The following is a 16,493-nucleotide window of genomic DNA, read 5'->3' as shown; positions in this document are numbered from 1 at the left end:
TCGGCATGGTTGATGTCATTGTCTGATGTTATCGTAAGACAGATTTGTTAATATTTCATCTGATAACAAAAAAGTGCAGTACAGAGACACAAAAACATCAAAAAAATTTTAAAGGTAATTTAGAAACTGTGTTTCCATTAAACAGTTTGCCCACCAGAAGGCGCTAATGAATTTAATTTTTTAACTGTTTAACTGTCAAATGTCTTGCCCAGTACATATTTTGGTCAGATCAAAAAAATAAGACCAACAATGAACTGATCCTTGTAATAAGTGTTGTCTGTGTAGGCAGCATTTTTAGATGTGATGTTTTTCAGTTTAATTCGTTTTAGGCCGGCAGAATAATGCTATAAATTGATTCACCATACCCTCACCAGAGAGAACAAGCATTTTTGCACTGTCAAATTGTGTCCACTAAACATGCTCTATGGAAAGAATTCCTACAGACATAGACCTTTTTGTTAAAGATCGTTTTTGCTGAATCAGAAACAGCCCCAAATTCCTGATGTAAATCGAGAATGCATAATTGCCCCGTTTGGTTACCTTGCAGCCTGTTTCCTGGCTGCAGCACTCTCACTTTGGTACTGGACCAATTTCAATCATTTTTTTTCCCATTCCTCAATTAGACACAAAATTATTAAAGAAGGGTACAGATTGAAAAACACTGAAGTAGCCCTTTAACATATTCAGTTTGAACCAGAATTTAGTAAAACAACAAATGATTGTAATATATATTTTGCCATTGTGAGTCAGTAGGCTACATGATAATAGCCTATTGAAATATTGCCAACCCTAAATTATAGCAGTAGTGATGATGTGAGAAATTTAGGTTTGAAAGAATGTCTCCTTTTCATCATCCTGCAATTTAAAAAAAAAAAAACAACAACCAAGTTTGAATACAAAGCGACGGACTAAGTCCAATAGAATAATGATCATTGTCTGTTTATTCTGCAGTCTCTGATGTGCTCCCGGTGACGCGGTGTGACTTCACACGGAGGCTGGAGGAGGACGCCGCCGCTCCGCGCAGCTCTCTGACCGTCTCCTCTCGTTCTTTCAGCGGATGTCAGGCTGCACTAAAGCCGGAGGGATGGAGCCAGCGGGCGCGTACGGCGCCGGGAAGGCCGGGAGCATCGCCTTCGATCCGGTAGCCTTCTTCACGCATCCCCGGACAATCCTCAGACTGATGTCGTGGGTAAGTGAGCCTCCTCTGCAATGTGTGGGCTGACATCAATGGACAGGCCTACCTGCACCCCCCTCTTTCTGTCTCTCTCCCATTCACATTGTCTGTGTCTCGCTCTTGAGTGTTTTATCCAGGCAGACTCTTATTCATACAAATCAATATTCTTTTATATAAAAAGGCTCAGTATATTTGAGTTAAATCTACGTTGTGATGTGCGGTGTAATAAACAGAAATCATATCAGTGATGCAGCTTCTGGCTGGAGCTCCAGGAGCAGCGTCTGATTACCATATGTTTATCTGGAGCCTCTTTGTGTCTAGATGTGAACGCTTTGGATGTGAATGCCCCCCAACCACCAGAATGTAACACCTCTCTGTCTCTGGTGTGATGCTGTGCAGCTGTGAGTCACCAGCGTTTTATGTGCACTGGGGGAACAGTTTGCTTTTGAAAGGAGGAATATTAAGTTAACAGATGCACATAATAAGCCCTGTCCTTCTTTCTGTCTCTGTCTCATAATTCAATTCAGTTCAAAGTGATTCAATTTCCCTGTGCTCCCTAAAACAGACTGTAACACAAAAGACAGCAGTAAACACTGAATCAAGTCAAGAGGAAATATTTGGATAGATAAAAACACGTTACAAATTGGAAAATTTCACTAGAAAAAAAAAGACACTTAGGCATTTAAATGAATTGCTGTAGATAGAGATTGGTTGCAATGGATGATCATTTTCATTGTTGATTAATTATGCTAAATTAAAATGAAAATATTAATTGTTTGTTCATCTCCAAACAACTCCAAAATATTAATTTCACTATCACATTAGACAAAGAAAAGTAGCTCAAAGACCCTCAGTTTACTGTTTGGAGTAACTTTTACTGTCTGCAAATGTATGTTATAATATTATCCACTAATTGACAATCTAATCTTAAGTTAAAACAGGCTAAAACTAACAATATCAACATTTATTTACTGGTTTGTTTTTCACATTTTTTATTTTTTAAATGAATCCATGAATAAGTTGCGCTTTAAAATTTCAGAAAATGAAAAAGGTGCTTTTTTTTTTTTTTTAAATCAGACCAACACTCCGAAATATAAAATATTCAATTTACAATGATCCTCAGAATTTGAAACTGATGAACATGCATGTCCTGCAGCACATTTAGAGAAACGGTGGCTCGCTGATTTTTTACACGTGCCATGTGGATTGGTCGGCAGAAATAGACAGTGAAAACTGAGTCATGATTGTTATATTGGCGCTGTATCACTCCTTACTGCAGTTTAAGTGTCTCCCATGGATGTATCCCTGTCACAGAGATAAGGAAATACAAAGACATTGGTTTTACTCAAATGTCCCTGCTTACCTTTCAAAATAAAAGCATTCTAACAGTTGCTGATAAAAGGCATTTTTATTTTGAAACATTTACAGGACCGTGTCGTCGGCAATGCAGGAGCTTGCATGACTTCAGAAATGAGTGGTGTTTGTGCTTTTTAATGTGGAAATACAGTACTAATATCACGCTGCAGCTCGGCAAGGCTGTCCTCACGCACTGCTGACGCGCGCTGTGTTAACGTGACGTAACATGACTTCCGGTCTGTGCAGCACCATGTAGAGTTACGCTTTACCTGAGCTCAAACGGGACTGATTAAAATCACAAGGAATGCTCTAATTTCGACGCAAAAGTCCCCCAAACCAATGTCCACTTAATGCATGCACCCTGGAAGCTCGACAAAAAGTTAGGGAAAATGCCTAAAACCCAGAGTGACCGCGCCTCTGATGCCCAGGAATGCTAATGGACAACTGGTAGTTTTACAAGCTGTCAGCGTCCTTCGGGAAGAAATAAAGATGAAAATGACAGACATTTCCACAGCCCACTCAGAACAGCTGTGAGAGCTGCAAGACACGATGGAAAAGATGAACTGATTACCATCCTACCCGACTACACCCAAGCAGTGAGTAAACAAGGAACAAAATGGGTGAACTTCATAGGAGACACTGGGAGAGTTTTTCCTTTCTCTTTTATTCTTTCTCATTTTTTATGGTATTTGAGAATTTGAATGTGTTAATTCCGCTAGTTCAAGTGATTATTGTTTTATTAGGCCTTTATGTAACTTTTTGTTTGGTAATATGTTCAGTTTTTGTTTTTCTCCTATCCTTCTGAGGTGTATTTTCAGAAAACTCCAGCAGGGATGCCTTTCCATAGACATCAGAAATACTCCAAATCATATGATAGCATGGCAGTATACTTTTAAACTTGCTTGGTATGATTTCAAACACTAGCAGAGCAACAGGAGCCAAGATAAGTGTGGTGGGCTGGAACGTCAAAGGCCTAAATCACCCAATAAAATGCAATAAGATATTTCTACTCAAAAAATGACAGGGTAATATTATGTTCTTACAGGAAACACACCTGCTAATCAAAGACCAGAACAGGATAAAACGATCAGACTTTATACAAGCTTATCAGTTAAATTTCAGTTGTAAATCTAAAGGGGTGGCAATTCTTTTTCATAGAAATGTTTAGTTTAGTGAAGTTAAAACCATTCAAGACAGACATGGACAACTCATACTTGTTCAAGAAAATTTGTTTAACATCCCTCTAATACTGGCTAATATATATGCTCCTAATTGAGGCAATATGCAGTTTAAGGATTTTTTTCTCACTTCTCCCAGGCCTAAACACTCATAACTTAATTCTTGGGGGATACTTTAACTGCACACCGCTAGAGTCCTCGTCAAATATAGGTTCCCCTTTAAGCAAGTCTGCACAGTGCATCAACTCTTTTCTCCAGACTTATGGCATGGCATTAAAAACCCAACATTAAAACAGTTATCATTTTTTTTCTCCTCCTCATCAGTCATACTCCAGAATAGTTTACTTTTTACGGGACCATAGACCCCTTCCTTTGGCGAGCTTGACCAATTACTATAGTATAGTTATTTACGACTTTACAGCCACAGCCCTGCCTTATTAACTGTCAGTTTTCCAGAAAACTGCCCCTCCTACAGTGAAACAGGCCACTGTATCATAGCTCCTTAAGAGGAATCTTACCGTCCAGTGAGTTTACTGATTATAAAATTCTAACTTGAGTGTTGGCAGACAGACTAGAGCGTGTGTCAGAAAAAAATCATTCACCTGGATCAAATGGGGTTCATTAGGGGTAGGCAACTCTATAGCAATCTCCGCCTTGTGGTTAATGTGATAGACAGACTACAGAGCATCGTCTTTCCCCAGGCTACGAGACTCCTCAACTCCCCCTTAGACGCCAAAAAGATGTAGCAGGATTTAGGGTCGACTTTAATTACATTTCTTCTTAAACCAGGTTTAAGAGAAATGACAATAAATCTACCCTGTACCTTGTAGAGGTCCACAGGCTGCAGTCCGGACAAATAATATTGTTTCCAAGTACTTCCCTCCATTCAGAGGTTCTATAGACAGGGCTGCGCCCTTTCCTCTTTACTTTTTGATTTCGCTATTGAGCCCTTTGCAATCACACTAAGAAGGATTGCTGACCAGACTGGAATTAGTAGAGAGGGACAAATTCACAAACCTTCCCTTTACGCAGATGACCTCCTTCTTTTTCTGTCCGACCTTCATACGTCCATCCCAGACGCTCTAAAAAGCATTGAAGAATTTGGGAAAATATCAGGATACAAAATAAATATGACTTAGAGGCTGATTGTCCCAATCAATGAAAAAGCGAGCCAATTGTCACTTGATTCCTTTCCATTTACAATCAGCAGGGACAAATTCATCTATCTTGGGTTGTCAGTAACAAGAAGTTATAGGGACTTATATGAGCAAAATTTCAAAACAGCCCTCAGGCAGGCCAAACAAGATATGGATAGATGGTCATCTCTTCAGTTGTCGCTGGCAGGGAGAATTAACTCAAAACTAACTTAAAATGGTGATCATGCCTAAATTCTTGTTTTTATTCCAAATCATATTTTAAAGAACTCGACAAATGCACATTTATATATTTGGAATAGAGGAATTCCACAAATCAGAGAGGACTTTTTAGAGAGAGAGAGAGAAGAGGGAGGGCTGGCTATGCCAAATTATATGCGCTACTATTGGGCTGCTAATATCTATAAGCTAAATTATTGGATGGGGGCTCTATAGGAGGAACACATGCCCCTCTGGGCTCTCATAGAACAACATTCATGTTATCCGGTGACTCTAAGTTCCCTAATCTGTGCGCCACTACCACTGAGTAAACAACTGGTTGCAAACAATTTGGTTATAGGAGGGACTCTAAAAATATGGGCACAGTTCAGGACTCATTTTAAAGTTAGACAGGGTTCCCCCATGGCCCCCATTTCTGCAAATGCTTTGTTTCCCCCCTCTCCTATTGACTCTGCATTCCATCTCTGGTCTAGAAAAGGTATCAATTCTGTAAATGACCTTTTCGGAAATGGTAGTTTCATGTCCTTTCAGCAGTTGTAAGGTAATGTAACGTAACACAGGCTACTGAACTGACATTACGTATGTAACATGACTTACCAGTTTTACATATGTTTTAAAATGTTAACCATGTGTTTTAAATTGTTGACTGTTATTGGTCATATCATTGTTGTATCAATCTCCCACCATCACCTAATTTAGAAAAAACCCCTGTGGGACATATCAGAGGGTGCTAACAAACAGACTATGTAGTGCTATGGGTTGGAGGACTCGTTGAGTTTTTCTCAAAAGTGAACAACTCAAATCTTAAAATATATGCAGAAATATCTGAAATGTCTGTGTAGCTCAATACCATTAACAGCAGGTGCAAAAATGTTTTGTAATTTGAATGAACTGACCCATTTCACCTCACAAAACTGGATGAAAATGTACAAAAACACGAGCTGCAGTACTTATTATTTCTGTAAAATTAATAAAACTGTCATCAACAATTATTTGAAATTATAAATAATTTTTTAAAATTTGAGTGAACTACCCCTTGAAAAAGAAAAGAGCTGGTGTATGTGCTGCTATGACTGTGTGTGTTGTGTATGTATGAGGAATGAAAGGCATTCGTACAGCAGTGTGAGCTCATTCTCGTCCACCTGTTACAGTAATAAATTGTCTCTCCCTGCAGGTTTTCTCCATGGTGGTGTTCAGCTGCATCGTGAACGAGGGCTACATCAACATTGGCAGCGAGCGTTTGCTCTGTGTCTTCAACAACAACGCGGATGCCTGTAACTATGGTGTTACAGTGGGCGTGGCCTGTTTCCTCGGCAGCATCTTTTTCATAATCCTGGACGTTTACTTCCCCTCCATCAGCAACATAAAGGACAGAAGACGTGCTGTCCTGCTGGACCTCGTCTTCTCTGGTACGTACACACAAACATTACTGTCCTCAAGTTCATTTTTGATGTACTTGTACTTTATTGAAGCATTTTTATTTCTGCTCCTTTATACTTAAACTACACTACAATTCAGAAGCAAATATTTCAGTTTTTACTCTACTACATTTACTTTGTAGATTCTGATTAACAAAACAAGTCAAAAAATAAATATAAATTTAAAAACTGTAAGCGAGAGTATATAAAGTAGTAAAAGTTATCCCCGCCTTAACTGCTGCTTTATTAAAGTGATGAACACGTTAATACAACAAAAACTGTATTCCAACAAAACACATTATTCTAAAATGAGTAATTCTGCATAAGGAGTACTTTATATGTTGGTACTTTAAATATACCTTAATGCAAATACTTTTATATTTCACTTAATGAAGGACTTTTACTTGTAACAGAGTATTTCAGCCTTGTGGTATTGCAATATTTTTTTAAAAACAAGTTCTGAGTACTTCATCCACCTCTGCACAGACATCATGGACTGATGGTTAACAAACATGACAAAATATGTCAAATTTTCAAAATTCCTCCAAAACTCCTGGAGTCCTGTGCAGACCGGCTGTGCAGGATAGTGGAGCACATCTTCAACCTGAGCCTGGAGCTTCGGAGAGTGCCGCTGCTGTGGAAGACTTCCTGTGTGGTCATCACAACAGGAGGACTTCAACAATTACAGGCCAGTGGCACTGACTTCACATCTGATCAAGACCCTGGAAAGGCTGGTCCTTGTCTGTCTCCGCCCCCGAGTCAGCTCATCGATTGATCCACTCCAGTTTGCCTACCAACGTGGCATCAGAGTGGATCTAGTCATCTTCCTCCAAGATAGAGCTTTCTCCCACCTGGAAAAGCCTGGGAGCACTGTGAGAATCATGTTCTTTGATTTCTCCAGTGCTTTCCATACCATACAGTCTGTGCTTCTGAGGGACAAGCTGGGGCACACAGGGCTGGACCTCCACTTCTTATCTTGGATAATGGACTACTGAGGGCTCGGGACTGTGTGTCTGACATGTGAGTCTGCAGCTCGGGGGTCCCGCAGAGAAACCTCTTTGCCCCCTTTTCTCTTCACCCTCTACACTGCAGACTTCATGTGCAGCTCTACCAACTGCCACCTGCAAAAGTTCTCTGATGACTCTGCAATCGTCGGCCTCATCACAGATGTGGATGAAACAGACTGCAGAGAACTCACCAATAACTTTGTGTCCTGGTGCAGGCGAAACCATCTCCAGATCAACCCGGGGAAAACCAAGGAGCTGGTGGTGGATTTCCACAGGCGCAGACACGCCCTCCTTACTCTGGTGAACATCCAGGGAATGGACATTGAGATAGTGGACTCTTACAAGTACCTGGATGTTCACCTGAATGATAAACTGGACTGGACCATATATATATATATATATATATATATATATATATATATATATATATATATATATATATATTTCTTTTCTTTTTTTAAATTTTATATTTCTAGACCGTTTTAATTTGGCACCTTTTTATGTTACTATTTTTGCACCTTGTTTTTCATTATCTAACATTTGAATATTTTTGTCTTTTTTTTTTACTATTTTATTGTTCTTTTGCTGCTGTTACTGTACCTCATAGCTGCTGTAACAATGTTAATTTCCCCACCATAGGACAAATAAATGATTATCTTATCTTATCTTAAAAAACAAGTGACAAAAGGTCAACACATGAAAAACCAAGAATATTAAAAGCAAATTTCACAAATGTGTGACATGGCGGTCCAGAAACAACTCGAAAGAAAGAAGTAAAATAAATGCATAAATAAAGTAATAGTCTATTTTAAAATCAGGACAACATCTTAACCTCGACACCTTAGAGACCATTTTGGGTGGGGCTCACTTGATCTATGACTTGGGCCAGGGATGTGAAGTGGGGGAACAAGGGCCCCTTCACTACTTCCTTCCACACTACTTCCGGCGATCTTGCACACCCCTTCATATTTATCTCATCTAAACACCCGTAAAGTTCTGTGACTGCATCCATCATTGTTTAGTCATTATCACAAGAATGTGCCACATTTTGCCACTCAAAGTGAAAACACCATCCATCACCACTGGTAAAGGTGATGCGCAATACTGCTTTCTGACTCCTGTGTGCCCTGCTTCCAGGTCTTGCCAGCTTCCTGTGGTTTGTTGGCTTTTGTTTTCTGGCCAATCAGTGGCAGGCTACCTCTCCAGATGAGCTGCCATTGGCCCAGGGCTCTGACGCTGCCAGAGCTACCATCGCTTTCTGCTTCTTCTCCATCCTGACCTGGGTCTGTATTTTTATACCTGTGTGTGTGTTGTAAACCTGTCCTCTGTCTGCATGTACATTCATGTGTGTGTGTTGTTATCATTCTGTGTATGTGTGTGTGTGTGTGTGTTCATCATCATCATGTTTATGTGTATGTGTGTGTATTTCAGGGTTATCAGTGTCTGCTGGCAATGAACAGATTTAAGAGCATTCCCTTTATGGAGGACAAACAGAGGCTCCTGCCAAAGAGCCCTCCCACCCTTGCTCTAGTCTAACACACACACACACACACACACACACACACACACACACACACACACACACATTCAATGATACTAGTCAAATAGTAGAATTGGCAGATTCAGAATAGGGCTTTTCCAACATTAGGATATATATATATATTCAATATTGATATCACATTCATAAGTGTAAAACAAAGCTGCAACAACTTGTGATTTTTAATTAGTTATCTTAATTCCATTAATAGAGACTACCAGTTTAAAAATTAGCCTAACGGTTAATTAATTAATTAATCTGTCTTTCCAATTATCAGTACATCCTAGTGAATTTGAGAGGCTTGAAGGTTCGATTTTTCAAAGTTCGATCCTCTAATCAGCACGATAAATCTTGTAAGAGGAGTGCTCACACATCCCTCATTACAACCACCAGCTAATGTGCCCTTTATTTAGCAAGGCTCTTAACCTCCAACTGTTCAAGTTTGAGCTGCGGGTCAGACTGCAGCTCTACTGGACAGTTTCCAGGTGTGAATGTGTGTAACTGTGGGGATGTGAACAGAGTGTTGTTAAAAAGACCCGCTACCGAGACTCAAAGACAAGGTTGCTTTTTCTTTTTTTGTTCCACAGATCAACCAGAGACAGACTGACTTATTATCCATTGACAACTCAATGGAGCTTGTTAAAACAATTTTACCACCAAACCAATAGCAGCCATTCATCTTACTGTCAGAGGCGGTGGAGTTGTTAAGCCATTATTGTGTCAAAGATCTACAGTATGTTACAAAAGATCCTTTTCTTAGTCTGCCAAGTCATTTCTTTCACAAAAGTTTTGTTGCAAATTGTTCAAATTTTTTTCTGACTTAGACTCTTGACTCTTTGGGGAAGTATACTGATTTTACAATCTAAAGTTGCTTTATAAGCCATAAACAGAATGACTCCACCAGTGAAAACAGTTGTGAAATAAAAATACATACTACTACTACTACTACTACTACTACTACTACTACTACTACTAATAATAATAATAATAATAATAATAATAATAATAATAACTAAAATCAAGATGACAAACAAGAATTAACATTTGTAAAATAGAAAATAAAAAGATAGTTTAGATAAAATCACAATATGCTCTCCAATAGAAGTACACTTTTAGGAGAGACTTAAACTAAACTTAAACTCAGATGTCAAGGCAAGTAAGTTTTATTTATGTTGCCCAATATCACATACGTGCCTCATGAGGTTTTCCAATCTTGCATACAATACTCTCTGTTCTTTGACCATTGCTTATAATGTCATCTGGCTTTGTAATATCATTAGGGTTGTTGCTCCTCTTCTTTCTTTCTGTTTTGAGTAACAGCATTTTTAACCAAAATGTGCACGTTCCGAGGTTTATGGACTGTTACAGCCCCTTTCTCAGTGCCAAAACTTGCTAAAAATGTCATGTAATCTGTCATTTGGTAGAGTATCAGTGTACACCCCAGATGGGTTGAGTCCTTGGCAGCCGCCAGGGTTCGAATCAGTAGTCCTTTGCTGCATATTATACCCCCCCTCTCTCTTCCCTCTCCTGTCACTCTCCAGCTGCACTATCAATAAATCCATTAAACCCTACAAAATCAAAATCTTAAAGAATTTAATGTTTTGTTTCCACTGTTCTGTTTACTTTAGGGGGGGGGCTACTGTTGTTGTAATTAAAGAGTAACCCCCCACTTTTGACTTGGGTGCCTCTTCCCTGGAATGTGAAAAAAGTCTCAAAAATGGGCGTAGCGGGGAGGATACACACAGTTATGCCACCTCTGGATCCACAGCCCCTCCCTGCCCCGTGTACACACATGAAGTAGTTGGTGGGTGGGAGAGCAGGTGGGAGGGACAAGGGAGCTCAGTTGGTGATGAAAGCAGGCTCCTGCTACCAGGATAGCACAATTCAATTGCCATAGCAGGTTTCAGCCTTTAGAGGGCAGTCACTGTGCACATTCATATACAGTATGTAGAACTTTAATACTTTGCACTCAGGTGTGAAGAACTGAACCTGAATCAGTAAACAGCACTACTTAATACCCATATATATTGCTTTTTGACTGAAAAAAGTGGTTTGGGGGTTTAGTTACTCTAAAATTGCAGATGTTTTCTCAAATCACAACAAGAAAGGCACACATAGCTACATTATCCACCAGTTTACCATTGAATCTGTCTCTAATAGGACAACCACTGCTTTCACAAAGAACAATAGTGGAGCCTTTTCCAACAAACCAAGATGTGTTGGCCCTCGTTAGTATAGTATAGTATGAAGAGAGGAGGCAACTCAGAAAGAGCTAGAGTCAGAGATTAACAATGGAAAGATGCACTAGAAAATTTATTTTCGTCTGGCAGACATGCAAATCCAATGCACAGCAAAACAGTGCAGGCAAAAAAGTTAAAAGGATTATAACAAGATTATGGAGAAAGTAAGGATCCCAATGGATCTAGTGGAGAAACTCAAGTGATTCGACACGCTGGATTCCATTATGGGACACAGATCAGCTTTTTTATATCCGCATGTCCTCGTTTGAAAATGTGGTATGAAGTGGACAGTGGAGAAAGAACTCAGCACCAAAACCTCACAAGGTTCTTAAAAGTTTAGATTTTAGAAAGCCCAAGATTATGAGATACATTTTTTAGTTACACTAGAGGATTGACTTAAGTGACAGCAGACTAAAATGTTTCAACAACTATGAGATGGATTACCATGAAAGTTTGTACAGACATTGATTGTCTCGAGCAGATGAATCCCTCTGACTTGGACAATTCTTTAACTTTTCACTAAATGCCATCATTAGATTAGAATTTATATTCCTCATATATATTTGTTTATGACCAAATACCGGCAAAAATAATGACATTTTCATCAACCTTGCAGCTTTACTTTGTGTGTAGGGCTTTTTAGCTAATTTTTGCATACCAAAACACTTAAACTAACATGGTGTACATGGTAAACATTAACCCTTTTTACACAAGATTACACCAAAGGGCCGCTATGATGTCCCTTCTTTATGCATTGATTGCATTATTTACACAGGTGGGGTGTGTGATGTTTAACACAACAGCATCTGCCTCTAGTGTGCCGAAGCGTGAGTTTTTTTTTCAATAGAGAAGCACCTATCAACATCGGGAAAAGTTATGTGGAGTTTGAATGCAGCAGACCGCGAGAGAATCCCTACCAATGGCCAGTCAGACCACAGGGGAGAAACGAAACCGAAAGCGTCGGCAGAAGAGACGGAGGATAGTCGGCATCAGGGCGAGGCTGACCTGACTTGGACTGAGAGCTGTTTGTCTACCAAGCCTTCCTATGGCTAATTTCCTGTCGCAGAAGAATAAAGTGGATGAGATTTGATTGAGGCTCACTCAGCAACGGGACATGAGAGGAACTGAATGAAGCCACCAGCAGCAGCATGCCCAAACAACCGGATGGGATCTTCATAGTAGCTGCTGATTTAAATCAATGTATCCTTAAACTCCAAAGATGTAGCAGTATCAAGGACAAATGAAATTTCATTTTTTAAAAACTGCTAACTGCTAATAGCTACTTTTAAATTTCCCGTGGTGGTTTGCATGCATTACAAGTTGTCAAAACATCAAACCAGTGTGGCCCATGATTCCATCTTGCCGACTGTTAAATTTACACAGATGCCTCCTCCTCTTTGGGATCTTACCGTATTTCCCATATTTTTTTAAGTTTTTATGAAAGATTATTTATTTTGGCATTTGCCTTTATTTCCCAGGACAGTGTGCAAGTGTGAAAGGGGAGAGAGAGGTCATGACATGCAGCAAAGGGCCACAAGCTGAAAAACACACCTGCGGCAGCAAGGACATGCCTTTGCGCCAGCTAAACCCACTGAGCTACAAAGCACCCTGGCTTGTACGTCTTACAAAGAATGGCAAAATGGCAACGCAGCATATCGGCATCAAATTTCTGCCTTTCAGAAGCATTGTAAAAGGGGACATTATCAGCTAGATGTTAGCATTTATCTTAAAGGACTCCTTTGCCTGAGTTCAGCCTCACAGAGCCATTATCTTGCTTTGAAAAAGTGCTGTAATGGTAATCATGCTTTTGTGCAAATCAGCGTCTAACTAACAGCCTCTGCTAATATATGTCGGTGTGTGTGTGTGTGTGTGTGTGTGTGTGTGTGTGTTTGTGTTACTAACAGGCTGTGTTGACGCTGAGTGCGTTGAGGCGCTTCTTAACCGGCAGCAACACGAACTTGTTCACATGGCAACACCTGGATCCTCCCCCTGGCAACATTCGAGCTACACCGTATCCCATCGCTAATGGAGCTACCATAGTAACCACCAACCCCTATCAAGCACCGCCCTTCACTGAGACCCTGGACCCCCAGAAACTCACACAGCAGAGACCCATGGCTCCTGCCTTCTAGAGACAGACAGAGAGACAGACAGACGGACAGAGGTGTGAGCAGAAAAACAATGCGGGCACGGACAACTTCCTGCCTCGCTGATTGATGGCTTTCCATTCTCTTCTGGGATTGGTAGGACTTTGGGTCATGTGATGATGTATGATCTATTTTCACCATGGCAACCGCTGGCTTAGTTAGTTGTAACTCTCTGTGTCAAGAATACTGTCTTCTTCTGTCCATGCACACACACACACAGATATCGATGCACGCAAACAGCTTTACTCACTCACACTTAGATATACGTGTACACCTGGAAACACACACATATATACACCTGGAGGCACAGACACACACACAAACACACACCCTGACTGCATGTTCATTCAGTGAGGTGCAGATTAACATAGATGTAGACCAGTGATGATGCTCCATCTGCCTTATAAAGGGATACAAGGTCTTCAGCGAAAGAAATATAAAGGACAATGAAGCTGTTTGTAGTTCCTTTGATCTGCTTTTGTTTGCCCTCAGCCAGTCTGACTTATCACAAGCTGCCCTGCAGACATGTGGCCTCCAATTGGCTGAAATTGTGACCGACAGGCAGTTTGACCAATAGATTGCGAGAAAACAAGTGTAGAGGCAGAAATCAGTGCATTTTCTGGGTGAGAAAATAAAGGCAGGATAGCTAAATGCATTCTGAATACTATAGTGTTTCAGTGTGAAATATTCATGTGATTAAATATTTAATTGTGATATGCTGAAGTGGTAAAATAAAATTTGAAAAATAAAATCTATACACCACCACTATAAGAGCTGCAAGTCTGCCTTCCTCAACGTCATCTTTAAATAATTTCCTCTTTGCTTCTTGCAATGTGAGAAACTCTTTTTAATAGAATTATGTATGGAGACGAAGAACCAAGGATGTGTTATACATATTAATAATCAACATCTGCTGGAGGATGATAATTAGAAAGAGTACTCAAGATATGTTGAAGTCATAAGCAGCAGCAGGCAGCAGCTGTAAATAATTTTTTCTTTAATTTGGGATTAAAAATGTAACATAAAAATTATACATATAGTCTACCTTAAATTTTTTTATATAAAATGTCATAGTATTGAATGTATGAAATATTTCATAAAAGCATAGTATGTTCAAAAGATCATCATATAGATTGTGGTTAAAATTTCATGACAAAAAGACACAGCAGAATGTTAAAGAAAAACCTCATGAAAAATGTTACAGTACAGCGTGTTATAAGAATTTCATGATTTTTTTTATAATATACAGTAGTATGCCATGAAGGTCATAGTATGAACTGTAGTAAAAACCTCATAACAATGTGATAGAAGAGTGTGCTATAAAAATGTCATAATATAATATGTAAAAAATGTTAAGAGTAAATCATAAAAACCATTTATGCTATAGCATGCCATAAAAAATCACTCATTTCAATAATAATATCATAGTATAGGATATTGAAAAATTTCAGTGTACAATAAAAAAAGAGATTAAAGCACCACAGTATAGCATGCTGAAAAAAGTGCAGATACAGTCGTCATTTTTAATTTTGACAAATGCCATAGTATAGCATGTCCAAAAGTGCCATAGTATAGCATGTAGACAAAGGTGCTGTAAAAGTCGTAATTTTTTATGTTGAAAAAACACCATAGTTCAGCGTGTCGAAACAAGCCATTAGATAGCATTTTGAAAAAAGTGCTGAAGAGGTTGTCGTTTTTTGTCGAAAATGGCCACAGTCTAGCATGTCAAAAAGCACCATAGTGTAACATGTAAAAAAAACATTCCCTCTTTTTTCCCCCCTTTTTTATGTCGAAAAACACCATAATATCGCACACTGAAAAGCAGCACAGTAAAGCATGTCAAAAAGTGCTGAAAAAGTTGTTTTTTATGTAAAAAATTGCTATAGTATCGCATGTTGAAAAAAGTGCGGAAAGAGATGTCATTTTTTTATGTCAAAAATCATTTTAGTATGGCGTGTCAAAAAGCTTTTATGTAGAAAAACGCTATAGTATAGGATGTCAAAAAGCAGCATAGTACAACATTTTGAAAAGCGCTGTAGTATAGCGTGTTGAAAAAAGTACCAAAAGTGCCAAAAAAAGCTGTCAGTTGCTATACTATGGCGATTCTTGACATAAAAAACTACAACTTTTCAGCACTTTTTTCGACATGCTATACTATGGTACTTTTTATCATGCTGTACTATGGTGGCGTCATATTTTGACATTTTTCGCCACACTATAGTATGGCATGTTTTCAGTCATTTTTTCAACATGCTATATTTTGGTTTTTTTTCCCGTTTTTGTATCATTCCGTGCCACAGCGTGTTTACGCGTGCTATTCTATGTGGTTTAGAGTGGTCTTCAGCATGTTTTGGAAATGACATATTTTGACATTTTTGCCTTACTATAGGCTTGCATTTTTGGTCAATTTTTTGACATGCAAAATTACGGTGTTTTTGGCCCTTTTTGCAACTTTCTTTGCTATTGGGTGTCTTGGCAGGCTATTTTATGGGGTTTAACTTGGTTTTTAGCTGTTTTTGGGAGATGTCATATTTTGACATTTTTGCCATACTAGAGCCTAGGCGGAGAAATGGAGGGCAGTGAAGTCTCAAGAAAGGGTTTTGTCTTTTCTCCAGGTAATTTTTACATATCCATATGTATACTCAAAGTCTCTCCTCCTGTTTATACTGCCTGTGAAGAGACCCCTTCCTGACTTTAACCCTTTAAAACCTGATTCAGCATCCATTTTTACCAGGCCCAGACAATAAAAACTAATATTTTTCAAAAAAAAATTAAATTCAGTGACTGGATATGTATACAAATTGCCATATTTCCTAAAATATTTCAAGTTACCCAAAAAAAGCAAACAACAGCAATCTTCCCATCACTCATTTTATTTTTGTTAGATTCGATTTTTTTTAATAGATATTTATTTTACAGTTAAACTAAGGAAGAAATTGCTAAAAATGACATATTTGAGGTACTGGAACTTTAATTGACGTTTTCCTTTTTATACAGCTTTATAGTTTACACAATATTTATCTCTCAAATTTTGAGAGATAAATATTTTGTAATATGTCATAA

General features: G+C 38.9%; 1 protein-coding gene across 2 annotated transcripts; it reads left to right on the top strand.

The window, feature by feature from the left end:
• The first annotated feature begins 293 nt into the window (after positions 1–293).
• On the top strand, positions 294–14,201 carry LOC121942673 (synaptogyrin-3-like). Of its 2 annotated transcripts, none has more exons than XM_042485944.2 (4): positions 294–1,189; positions 6,256–6,490; positions 8,644–8,789; positions 13,188–14,201. In XM_042485944.2, exons 1-4 carry the CDS (start codon positions 1,058–1,060, stop codon positions 13,413–13,415), a joined length of 741 nt encoding a protein of 246 aa, XP_042341878.1. In that variant the 5' UTR covers positions 294–1,057; the 3' UTR covers positions 13,416–14,201. The 2 variants fall into 2 exon arrangements, with proteins under 2 accessions (XP_042341878.1, XP_087931979.1); XM_088075853.1 differs by lacking the exon at positions 294–1,189 and adding an exon at positions 2,774–3,126.
• The last annotated feature ends 2,292 nt before the right edge of the window (positions 14,202–16,493 follow it).

The sequence above is a fragment of the Plectropomus leopardus genome, chromosome 3 (genome assembly GCF_026936395.1).
Source record: "Plectropomus leopardus strain MGB_pleo_1.0 chromosome 3, ASM2693639v1, whole genome shotgun sequence".
Lineage (NCBI taxonomy): Eukaryota > Metazoa > Chordata > Actinopteri > Perciformes > Serranidae > Plectropomus > Plectropomus leopardus.
This window is presented reverse-complemented; position numbering and strand designations above follow the sequence as displayed.

Coding starts and splice junctions, on each gene's coding strand:
- LOC121942673 (XM_042485944.2), top strand. CDS start 1,058: ATGTCAGGCTGCACTAAAGCCGGAGGGATGGAGCCAGCGGGCGCGTAC. Junction 6,491..8,643: donor GCTGGACCTCGTCTTCTCTG/GTACGTACACAC, acceptor CCCTGCTTCCAG/GTCTTGCCAGCTTCCTGTGG. Junction 8,790..13,187: donor TCTTCTCCATCCTGACCTGG/GTCTGTATTTTT, acceptor TGTTACTAACAG/GCTGTGTTGACGCTGAGTGC.